The following is a 12,892-nucleotide window of genomic DNA, read 5'->3' on the forward strand; positions in this document are numbered from 1 at the left end:
TCCTCCGGGCGCTCCTCCGGGCGCTCCTCCAGGTGCTCCTCCAGGTGCTCCTCCAGGTGCTCCTCCGGGCGCTCCTCCGGGTGCTCCTCCGGGTGCTCCTCCGGGCGCTCCTCCGGGCGCTCCTCCAGGTGCTCCTCCAGGTGCTCCTCCAGGTGCTCCTCTGGGAAATAAATGGAAGAAATAACCTATGTCTTTGCTGCTTGCATCTCCATAAACCTGACTCATCACAGAGTATGGGAACGGTCTCCATGGTGAATGTTCAGAATCATCAGGTCAACCACAGGCTCTGCAGCGCTCTCTGTGTCCAGCAGGTGGAGCTAAAGAAGCACAAACAGCTGCTGGACTCAAAGCAAAGTTTCTATAGTTTTCAATCTGTCATTTTCCTTCAGAGGAAACGAACTAACTCCGCTCAGCAGTGACCGCGCGCCCCCGCACGGCCCCGCACGGCCCCGCACGGCCCCGCACGGCCCCGCACGGCCCCGCACGGCCCCCGGAGGACTCTACAGCCGCGTCTCGTGCCTTGTCTGCGGGGACAGTGTGTCTAAGGTCCACTCTTACTCAACTCCTCCGCGGACCTGCGGCGTGAGATGTGCCCGGGTCTGAGTGCGTCATGAGCGGCCCGGAGCTGACCGAGCTGCCGGACGAGGCGGAGGCGCTGGTCCCGTACGTGAGCTCCCTCCGGCGGGCAGCGCTGCAGGCCCCGGGCTTTGTCCCGGAGCTGGCCCCGGACCTGGCCCCGGAGCTGACACGCGGCTTCCTGCTCAAGTTCCTCCGCGCCCGGGACTTTGACGTGGAGCTCGCGCTGAAGGTAACGAGTCTGTGAGAGGACATGATGTCCACGAGTCTGTGAGAGGACATCATGTCCACGAGTCTGTGAGAGGACATCATGTCCACGAGTCTGTGAGAGGACATCAGGTCCACCAGCACGTGAGAGGACATCATGTCCAGGAGCTCGTGAGAGGACATCAGGTCCACGAGCCCGTGAGAGGACATCAGGTCCACCAGCACGTGAGAGGACATCAGGTCCACCAGCACGTGAGAGGACATCAGGTCCACCAGCATGTGAGAGGACATCAGGTCCACGAGCCCGTGAGAGGACATCAGGTCCACCAGCACGTGAGAGGACATCAGGTCCACCAGCACGTGAGAGGACATCAGGTCCACGAGCCCGTGAGAGGACATCAGGTCCACCAGCACGTGAGAGGACATCAGGTCCACCAGCACGTGAGAGGACATCAGGTCCACGAGTCTGTGAGAGGACATCATGTCCACGAGCTTGTGAGAGGACATCATGTCCACCAGCACGTGAGAGGACATCAGGTCCACCAGCACGTGAGAGGACATCAGGTCCACCAGCATGTGAGAGGACATCAGGTCCACCAGCATGTGAGAGGACATCAGGTCCACGAGCCCGTGAGAGGACATCAGGTCCACCAGCACGTGAGAGGACATCAGGTCCACCAGCACGTGAGAGGACATCAGGTCCACGAGCCCGTGAGAGGACATCAGGTCCACCAGCACGTGAGAGGACATCAGGTCCACCAGCACGTGAGAGGACATCAGGTCCACGAGTCTGTGAGAGGACATCATGTCCACGAGCTTGTGAGAGGACATCATGTCCACCAGCACGTGAGAGGACATCAGGTCCACCAGCACGTGAGAGGACATCAGGTCCACGAGTCTGTGAGAGGACATCATGTCCACGAGCTTGTGAGAGGACATCATGTCCACCAGCACGTGAGAGGACATCAGGTCCACCAGCACGTGAGAGGACATCATGTCCACGAGCCCGTGAGAGGACATCATGTCCAGGAGCCCGTGAGAGGACATCATGTCCACGAGCCTGTGAGAGGACATCAGGTCCACCAGCACGTGAGAGGACATCAGGTCCACCAGCACGTGAGAGGACATCATGTCCACGAGCCCGTGAGAGGACATCATGTCCACGAGCCTGTGAGAGGACATCAGGTCCACCAGCACGTGAGAGGACATCAGGTCCACGAGCCCGTGAGAGGACATCAGGTCCACCAGCACGTGAGAGGACATCAGGTCCACCAGCACGTGAGAGGACATCAGGTCCACCAGCACGTGAGAGGACATCAGGTCCACCAGCACGTGAGAGGACATCAGGTCCACCAGCACGTGAGAGGACATCAGGTCCACCAGCACGTGAGAGGACATCAGGTCCACCAGCAAGTGAGAGGACATCAGGTCCACCAGCCCGTGAGAGGACATCAGGTCCACCAGCACGTGAGAGGACATCAGGTCCACCAGCACGTGAGAGGACATCAGGTCCACGAGCCCGTGAGAGGACATCAGGTCCACCAGCACGTGAGAGGACATCAGGTCCACCAGCACGTGAGAGGACATCAGGTCCACGAGTCTGTGAGAGGACATCATGTCCACCAGCACGTGAGAGGACATCAGGTCCACCAGCACGTGAGAGGACATCAGGTCCACGAGTCTGTGAGAGGACATCATGTCCACGAGCTTGTGAGAGGACATCATGTCCACCAGCACGTGAGAGGACATCATGTCCAGGAGCCCGTGAGAGGACATCATGTCCACGAGCACGTGAGAGGACATCATGTCCACGAGCCTGTGAGAGGACATCAGGTCCACCAGCACGTGAGAGGACATCAGGTCCACGAGCCCGTGAGAGGACATCAGGTCCACCAGCACGTGAGAGGACATCAGGTCCACCAGCACGTGAGAGGACATCAGGTCCACCAGCACGTGAGAGGACATCATGTCCACGAGCCCGTGAGAGGACATCATGTCCACGAGCCTGTGAGAGGACATCAGGTCCACCAGCACGTGAGAGGACATCAGGTCCACGAGCCCGTGAGAGGACATCAGGTCCACCAGCACGTGAGAGGACATCAGGTCCACCAGCACGTGAGAGGACATCAGGTCCACCAGCACGTGAGAGGACATCAGGTCCACCAGCACGTGAGAGGACATCAGGTCCACCAGCACGTGAGAGGACATCAGGTCCACCAGCACGTGAGAGGACATCAGGTCCACCAGCAAGTGAGAGGACATCAGGTCCACCAGCACGTGAGAGGACATCAGGTCCACCAGCAAGTGAGAGGACATCAGAGGGTTTAGAGCAGAAAAGTGATCATTTAAGACAAACTGAGGAGATTTCTGCTGCTGTGGTTGTTTTTCTGTGGAGAAATGTTCCTCCAATTTTCAAAAACAAAAACATGCTTTTTTATTGTGAGCAGACTTGCCTCTCCACAGATCTGACTAATACACACCATCTGTGGATTTTCCTTTACTTAAAAACCTCTTGATATGCAGAGGGTCCATTTTGTCCTCCATGTGATGAAAGGGACAGTCCTGGTCCTCCATGTGATGAAAGGGACAGTCCTGGTCCTCCATGTGATGAAAGGGACAGTCCTGGTCCTCCATGTGATGAAAGGGACAGTCCTGGTCCTCCATGTGATGAAAGGGACAGTCCTGGTCCTCCATGTGATGAAAGGGACAGTCCTGGGCAGGTCAGACATATTTTCAGTCTCATTCTTGTCCAAACCTACAAAGACAATTGAAGTTTTAAGTTTAGTTAAACTTTAAACTTGTCTTGGGGACGTTGTGCTTAGGTGTGAAGTCATTGTAAATTACAAAATAATAAATCATAATTAAAATCGATACAATAGGAATAACACAAATATGAAATAAAGATAAATATATGATTTTGTTTGGTTTAGTTTATAAAGACCTTGACGTGTTGAGCATCTGTCACCTCAGAACCAACGTGTCACGCCCCCTGGCCACGCCCCCTGGCCACGCCCTTTGGCCATCATCTGCGTGTCCCAGACGTGCGGGAGCATGAAAGCTCCTTCGTCTCAGTTCATTGTTACAGGAGAGTTACACAACACAGTTACAGGAGAGTTACACAACACAGTAACAGGAGAGTTACACAACACAGTTACAGGAGAGTTACACAACACAGTAACAGGAGAGTTACACAACACAGTTACAGGAGAGTTACACAACACAGTTACAGGAGAGTTACACAACACAGTTACAGGAGAGTTACACAACACAGTTACAGGAGAGTTACACAACACAGTTACAGGAGAGTTACACAACACAGTTACAGGAGGGTTACACAACATAGTTACAGGAGAGTTACACAACACAGTTACAGGAGAGTTACACAACACAGTAACAGGAGGGTTACACAACACAGTAACAGGAGAGTTACACAACACAGTAACAGGAGAGTTACACAACACAGTTACAGGAGAGTTACACAACACAGTTACAGGAGAGTTACACAACACAGTAACAGGAGAGTTACACAACACAGTTACAGGAGAGTTACACAACACAGTTACAGGAGAGTTACACAACACAGTTACAGGAGATTTACACAACACAGTTACAGGAGAGTTACACAACACAGTTACAGGAGAGTTACACAACACAGTTACATGAGAGTTACACAACACAGTTACAGGAGAGTTACACAACACAGTAACAGGAGAGTTACACAACACAGTTACAGGAGAGTTACACAACACAGTAACAGGAGAGTTACACAACACAGTTACAGGAGAGTTACACAACACAGTTACAGGAGAGTTACACAACACAGTAACAGGAGAGTTACACAACACAGTTACAGGAGAGTTACACAACACAGTAACAGGAGAGTTACACAACACAGTTACAGGAGAGTTACACAACACAGTTACAGGAGAGTTACACAACACAGTAACAGGAGAGTTACACAACACAGTAACAGGAGGGTTACACAACACAGTTACAGGAGAGTTACACAACACAGTTACAGGAGAGTTACACAACACAGTTACAGGAGAGTTACACAACACAGTTACAGGAGAGTTACACAACACAGTTACAGGAGAGTTACACAACACAGTTACAGGAGAGTTACACAACACAGTTACAGGAGAGTTACACAACACAGTAACAGGAGAGTTACACAACACAGTTACAGGAGAGTTACACAACACAGTTACAGGAGAGTTACACAACACAGTTACAGGAGAGTTACACAACACAGTTACAGGAGAGTTACACAACACAGTTACAGGAGAGTTACACAACACAGTTACAGGAGAGTTACACAACACAGTTACAGGAGAGTTACACAACACAGTTACAGGAGAGTTACACAACACAGTTACAGGAGAGTTACACAACACAGTAACAGGAGAGTTACACAACACAGTTACAGGAGAGTTACACAACACAGTAACAGGAGAGTTACACAACACAGTAACAGGAGAGTTACACAACACAGTAACAGGAGAGTTACACAACACAGTAACAGGAGGGTTACACAACACAGTTACAGGAGAGTTACACAACACAGTTACAGGAGAGTTACACAACACAGTAACAGGAGAGTTACACAACACAGTTACAGGAGAGTTACACAACACAGTAACAGGAGAGTTACACAACACAGTAACAGGAGAGTTACACAACATAGTTACAGGAGAGTTACACAACACAGTTACAACAGGAGAGTTACACAACACAGTTACAGGAGAGTTACACAACACAGTTACAGGAGAGTTACACAACACAGTTACAGGAGAGTTACACAACACAGTTACAGGAGAGTTACACAACACAGTTACAGGAGAGTTACACAACACAGTAACAGGAGAGTTACACAACACAGTAACAGGAGAGTTACACAACACAGTTACAGGAGAGTTACACAACACAGTAACAGGAGAGTTACACAACACAGTTACAGGAGAGTTACACAACACAGTAACAGGAGAGTTACACAACACAGTAACAGGAGAGTTACACAACACAGTTACAGGAGAGTTACACAACACAGTAACAGGAGAGTTACACAACACAGTTACAGGAGAGTTACACAACACAGTAACAGGAGAGTTACACAACACAGTTACAGGAGAGTTACACAACACAGTTACAGGAGAGTTACACAACACAGTTACAGGAGAGTTACACAACACAGTAACAGGAATACAACATCCCAAAAGAAGAGGGAAAAGCCATAGACACGCTCCAAAAGGACAATAACTCTAACACCAACAGAGAGAGCACAACGGTAGTTATGGAAACAGAGACGTGTGACACAAAAAGTAGTTCCTAGAGGAAAAGAACAACAGAAGAAAAGAAAAAGGCACACACACACACACACAGACACACACACACACACACAGATCAATACTGTTCCTCTTTGGACTTCCAAACGTCCCACACAAACGTCGCGTGGTCAGAACATTATTCAAACACAGGCGTCATCACCGAGGGCAAAGTTCAACCTGATCAAAAACGCAACATATAAAATACCAAGTCAAACCTACGTCGTGCGTCAGAGAAACGGGGCGGAGTTTCAGTACAAGGAAAACGGAACATCAGAAGGAACGTGAAAAACAAACTACTACAAGACGAACTAAAGAGAGAGCAAATCCTCCACATCTGTCCACGGCAACTGAGAGACTCGTGTCCTGGACCGGGACAAACGCTGGATACAGGAAGCAGAGATCAGGAAACGAGGCACAGCAACAATGAACAGAGACGAAGGAGCTCTCATGCTCCCACACATCTGGGACACACTTCTCCAGAGACCAATGGGCAACAGGGGGCGTGGCCATTTCCGGAAAGATCAGCTGATGAGTGACACACGGTCGTCACTCAAGGTAAAAACACAACCTATTTGAACTTTGTAATTAAAACAAACAAAAGTATATAGTAGAAAAAGCTTCAGTTGTTTCATCTGGACTCAGTTTGAAAAAATAGACGTTTCGACTCTCATCCAAGAGTCATTGTCAATAAAAGAATTTAGATCGAGAACTCCGATATTAATACTGTTCTGTGGTAAGACCCGCCCATTGGGCGGAGCCTTCCTGAAGTAGAAAGAGTTGTTTGTTTCAACAGAAACTCCCCCCTTGTATCTACCGAGCCTTTTCAGAATTTTAATGGGCTATTAGAATCCTCTTTGTCTTTGTGAGACCCTGGCTCAACCACCCTGAGTACCTGATTAGCATCTAAATGTCCTTGTCCTGGTCCTCTACCTTTCCAGGGGTTCAGTATACCATTATAGATACCAGGTGGATTGAACCGTAGCCCTCCATTTCTGTTTAAAGAAGGTTTTTCTTTTTTAACAAAAATAGCTTCCTTGACTCCTCTTTCAAACCATCTTTTCTCCCTGCTTAAAACCTTCACCTCACCGTCTTCAAACGAGTGATTAGAGGCTTCAAGATGGAGATGCGCGGCGCTCTGAAGTCCTGAACTTGTATTTCTTCTGTGCTGATAGAGCCTCTTGTGTAGAGGCTGTTTCGTCTCACCTATGTAACGTTCTTTACAACTTTCTTCACTGCATTGGATCGAATAAACTACATTGCAATGTTTTTGAGTCGGCAACTTGTCCTTTGGGTGAACCAGTTTTTGTCTTAAAGTGTTTCCTGGTTTAAAATAAACAGGGACTTTGTGTTGTCTAAAAATTCTCTGCAGTTTTTCCGACAGGCCAGAGACATAAGGGATAGAAACACCCTTCCTTCTCTGTTCAGTTTCCCTTTTGTCCTGCTTCTTGGTTCTCTTCACTCTGTTGAGGGCCCAAGCGGGGTAACCACAGGCTGAGAGGGCATTTCGGACATGTTTGTCCTCTTTCTTCTTGCCCTCTGAGCTGATGGGCACACCTTGAGCTCTGTGTTGTAAGGTTCTGATCACAGCTTGTGCTGTAGTGGGTGGTTGGAACCAAAGAGCAGATACTGGTCCGTGTGTGTAGGTTTCCTATATACTTCTATTTGGAGTTTTCCGTCCTCTCCTCTGATCGTGGAACAATCAAGAAAGGCCAAGCGATTCTCCTTAGCGTCTTCTCTTGTAAACCTGATATGTGGGTCCACAGCATTGATGTGATCAGAGAAGGTTTCCAGCTCTTGTTTCTTGATTGTTACAAAAGTATCATCGACATAGCGAAGCCACAGTTTTGGGGCTATGCCTGAGAATGAGGCCAGTGCCTTCTTCTCAAAGTGCTCCATGTACAGGTTGACCACTATGGGAGAGACGGGGGAGCCCATGGCACAGCCATGAATCTGTAAAATTGTCCCCGGAATTGAAAGTAAGTGGTGTTCAGACAGATGTCCAACAGTTTGCATATGTGTTCAGGTGTCAGTTTGGTCCTTTCCTGTAGGTGGTGTCTTCCTGCAGTCTGGTCCTCACCGCTGCTACTGCATCAGAGGTCGGGATGCAGGTGAACAGGGACACAACATCATATGAAACCATGAGGTCATCTGGGTCCAGTTGGAGATGTTTCACTGGAACAAACCAGGAAACACTTTAAGACAAAAACTGGTTCACCCTAAGGACAAGTTGCCGACTCAAAAACAGAGCAATGTAGTTTATTCGATCCAATGCAGTGAAGAAAGCTGTAAAGAACGTTACAAAGGTGAGACGAAACAGCCTCTACACAAGAGGCTTTATCAGCACAGAAGAAATACAAGTTCAGGACCTCAGAGCGCGTGCGTCTCCATCTTGAAGCCTCTAATCACTCGTTTGAAGACGGTGAGGTGAAGGTTTTAAGCAGGAGAAAAGATGGTTTGAAAGAGGAGTCAAGGAAGCTATTTTTGTTAAAAAAGAAAGACCTTCTTTAAACAGAAATGGAGGGCTAAGGTTTAATCTCCCTGGTATCTATAATGGTATACTGAACCCCTGGAAAGGTAGAGGACCAGGACCAGGACATTTAGATGCTAATCAGGTCCTCAGGGTGGTTGAGCCAGGGTCTCACAAAGACAAAGAGGATTCTAATAGCCCATTAAAATTCTGAATAGGCTCGGTAGATACAAGGGGGGAGTTTCTGTTGAAACAAACAACTCTTTCTACTTCAGGAAGGCTCCTCCCAATGGGCGGGTCTTACCACAGAACAGTATAAATATCGGAGTTCTCGATCTAAATTCTTTTATTGACAATGACTCTTGGATGAGAGTCGAAACGTCTATTTTTTCTAACTGAGTCCAGATGAAACAACTGAAGCTTTTTCTACTATGGAACACGCCTGGACGAATGAGGGATTACACCGACAAACAAAAGTATAATTAAAAGAAGATATGATGAACATCAAAGAAACATCAGTATAATCAACAATCAGACGAGTACAAACGCAAAGAGTAAAGTGACCTGTGCAAGGCCAGCAGGTGGCGCTCATCATGAGAGTAACGTCCGGCTGAAGGGACAGGACGGGGGCGGGCATGGGCGGGCATGGGCGGGCATGGGTGGGCATAGGATCCACAGCTGCTGGCCCCTGCTCTACCCTACGAGGGAAGTGCAGGGACCAGGCCGGAGTCGTATGTTTATTGAGGAGGGATATTAACGTAAGAATGACTGTTTAAACTGATTGTTGGTTCATCTGTTGTCCCTGTAGCGCCCCCCAGAGGGCAGCAGTATATACAAGACTGCATTGTAAAATATGCCACACGCCAAATCAACTCAGCCTTCAGAGAAAGTCAAGTCTTTGTGCCAGTCTACTACATAGTCCACATGTGCACTCTACCCTGCCGAGGCATTTCCATGACGATACTGGCTCTATCACATTGTTATTGATCATTTCAGGGTCATGTGACCTCTCTGGGGTCACTGATCAGTTCCTTTGTTCACGTTCAGTGCAAGATTTAAAAATGTCTACCTCTTGTGGAGTCGTTTTAGCGTCTGGCAGAGTGAGAGTTATGGAAGTATCAGAGAATTTAGTCAGAAGATTCCTGGGGTGTGAACTTCTATACTGGTTCCTATACAGTGTATATAAAAGAGCTGACTCACCCCTGCGGGAGAGCCACTTATCAGACCTGTTGTCCACTTTTAGTTAAGAATGAGTCAAACAATTTCAAAATAAAAGGACTGAAATTTAGATGTATTAACTTTTGAATGATCAGATATGATATGGCTGAACTGTATTAAGCGCAGAGCTGAAGTCGGCAAAAGGGACTCTGGCTTACGCTTGTGGAAGCTGCAGGTGATGACTGCATCTTCCCTGGCCCAGTCTATATGCAAACTGTTAGGTCAGGGCTGTCAGCAACCTCCGACTTAAGCATATTAACAACAAGTCTTTCAAGAATGTCATTATAATAGAGGTTTGTGCCACAGTTTGAGAGTCATTGTTTGTCGCGGGGCATGAAACTTTTGGTATGGGCACAATTACTGATCTTTCCTTAGCTGTGATACAATATGGTTGTTGAGCAATTCTCAGTTTCTAATTAGCTGATAGTCCGTCTGGCTGTGTGTTAAACTTGCTCCAAACTGTCTGGACCTGCTGTGGGGAAATGTTCATACTGATCAGACATGATAAGAGTCTACGATCTCCCTTCCACGCTCTAAGTAATCATGGGTCTCAAATCTTAGAAAGAAATCATTCAGTTCATTGGCTCAAGCTTCGTTGTGTATCCGGCTTCTCACCAACTACAAGCCCAGAGCCCCCCATGCTGCAGACAACTGGAAATGAATATTTCGAATATCCAACCCCCCAAAAAATTGTGGACAATATGGTGTCTACCCTGCTACCTTAAGACACTGTGCAGGCGAGCTGGCCCCTGTCTTCACTGGCATTTTTAACACCTCCTGGAGTCATGCCATGTCCCAGCTTCAAGTCGTCCATCATTGTCCCTGTCCCCAAGAAGCCCCGGATCACTGGACTTAATGACTACAGACCTGTGGCACTGACGTCTGGAGTCATGAAGTCATTTGAGCGCCTGGTCCTTCCCCACCTCAAGTCCTTCACCTCCTCCCTGCTGGACCTCCTGCTGGACCTCCTGCTGGACCTCCTGCTGGACTTCCTGCTGGACCTCCTGCTGGACCTCCTGCAGTTCACCTACAGAGCCAACAGGTCTGTGGACGACGCCGTCCACCTCGCACTCCACCTACCTTGCAGCATCTGGACTCCCCGGGAACATATGCCAGGATCCTGTTTGTGGATTTCAGCTCTGCATCAACACCACCTCCTGCTCTGCTCCAGGACAAGCTCTCCCAGCTCAACGTGACTCCACCTGCAGGGGGAGCACTAACTCCCCCTGCAGGGGGAGCGCTGACTCCACCTGCAGTGCAGGGGGAGCGCTGACTCCACCTGCAGGGGGAGCTCTGACTTCACCTGCAGGGGGAGCACTGACTTCACCTGCAGGGGGAGCACTGACTTCCTGATGGATCAGAGGCAGTGCGTGCAGCTGGGGAAGAATGTCTCAGACAGCGCAGGAGCTCCACAGGGCTGTGTACTTTCTCCCCTGCTCTTCTCCCTGTGACAAACTGCTGCACCTCCAGCCACAACTCAGTTAAACTGATCAAGTTTGCGGACGACACCACCCTCATCACCATGACGACACAGCCATGACGACACCACCCTCATCACCATGACGACACCACCCTCATCGCCATGACGACACCACCCTCATCACCATGACGACACCACCCTCATCACCATGACGACACAGCCATGACGACACCACCCTCATCACCATGACGACACCACCTTCATCGCCATGACGACACCGCCCTCATCGCCATGACGACACCACCCTCATCACCATGACAACACAGCCATGACGACACCACCCTCATCACCATGACGACACCACCCTCATCGCCATGACGACACCACCCTCATCACCATGACGACACAGCCATGACGACACCACCCTCATCACCATGACGACACCACCCTCATCGCCATGACGACACCACCCTCATCACCATGACGACACCACCCTCATCACCATGACGACACCACCCTCATCACCATGACGACACCACCCTCATCGCCATGACGACACCACCCTCATCGCCATGACGACACCACCCTCATCGCCATGACGACACCACCCTCATCGCCATGACGACACCACCCTCATCACCATGACGACACCACCCTCATCACCATGACGACACCACCCTCATCACCATGACGACACCTCCCTCATCACCATGACAACACCACCCTCATCACCATGACGACACCTCCCTCATCACCATGACCACACCACCCTCATCACCATGACGACACCTCCCTCATCACCATGACCACACCTCCCTCATCACCATGACGACACCTCCCTCATCACCATGATCACACCTCCCTCATCACCATGACGACACCACCCTCATCACCATGACGACACCACCCTCATGGGGCTCATCTCAGACGGGGATGAGTCTGTTACAGGAGGTGGAGCGGCTGGTGCAGCAGTAACAACCTGGAGTTCAACGTCCAGAAGTCAGAGGAGATGATCGTGGACTTCAGGAAAGTCACAGCCCCCCAGCCCCCCCCTCACCATCACAGACTCCCCCATCTCCACTGTGGACTCCCTCCACTTCCTCTGCACCACCATCACCAGGACCTCAAGTGGGAGGAGCCACCATCAGCTCCTCATCAAGAAGGTCCAGCAGAGGATGTACTTCCTGCAGCAGCTGAGGAAAGACAAGCTGATGATGGTGCAGTTCTACACGGCCATCATTGAGACTACAGCGCCCTCTGCTGAGAAGGTGATCTGCTGCAGACTTCCATCTCTGCAGGACCTGTACGTCTCCAGGACTCTGGGACGGAGGCCACTCCCCTCAGGCAGGAGGCCACTCCCTTCAGGCAGGAGGCCACTCCCCTCAGGACCAGAACCTCCTCCACTAGAACAGTTTCTTTCCTCTGCTGTTGGACTCATGAACACTTCTTAAGCACTGTCACTTTAAACATCGTTTAATCACTCACTGTTCACTTCCTGCTCTACATCTGTAAATTCAAATGTAAATTTGTGTCACACAGTGGGTCTATTTTTATTTTCATCCTATAGTAGATTTAAGTAGTTTTTATTTTCGAGTTTATATATGTTGTTTTCTCATTGTTCATTGTTTTATTTTGCACCGATTCACCAGGACAAGTTCATGTGTTTGTGAATTCTGT

At 49.5% G+C, this 12,892-nt stretch overlaps 1 protein-coding gene and 1 long non-coding RNA gene across 2 annotated transcripts in view; one reads left to right on the forward strand and one right to left on the reverse strand.

The window, feature by feature from the left end:
* The first annotated feature begins 551 nt into the window (after positions 1 to 551).
* Positions 552 to 12,892, forward strand: part of ttpa (tocopherol (alpha) transfer protein) — a 27,851-nt gene continuing 15,510 nt past the window's right edge. Inside the window, exon 1 of the mRNA XM_072440518.1 lies at positions 552 to 808. Within this exon, the coding sequence (XP_072296619.1) occupies positions 611 to 808 (198 nt within the window). The 5' untranslated portion in view covers positions 552 to 610. The remainder of the gene's footprint in view (positions 809 to 12,892) is intronic.
* On the reverse strand, positions 10,560 to 10,871 carry LOC140356762 (uncharacterized). Its single transcript, XR_011926089.1, has 2 exons — positions 10,809 to 10,871; positions 10,560 to 10,748 (listed from the first exon to the last, which is right to left on the reverse strand). It is a non-coding gene; the product is annotated as an uncharacterized lncRNA (long non-coding RNA).

This window comes from Eucyclogobius newberryi, unplaced genomic scaffold (genome assembly GCF_026437365.1).
Source record: "Eucyclogobius newberryi isolate DKJ021-1_F unplaced genomic scaffold, fEucNew1.0.hap1 SCAF_12, whole genome shotgun sequence".
Taxonomy (NCBI): Eukaryota; Metazoa; Chordata; class Actinopteri; order Gobiiformes; family Gobiidae; genus Eucyclogobius; species Eucyclogobius newberryi.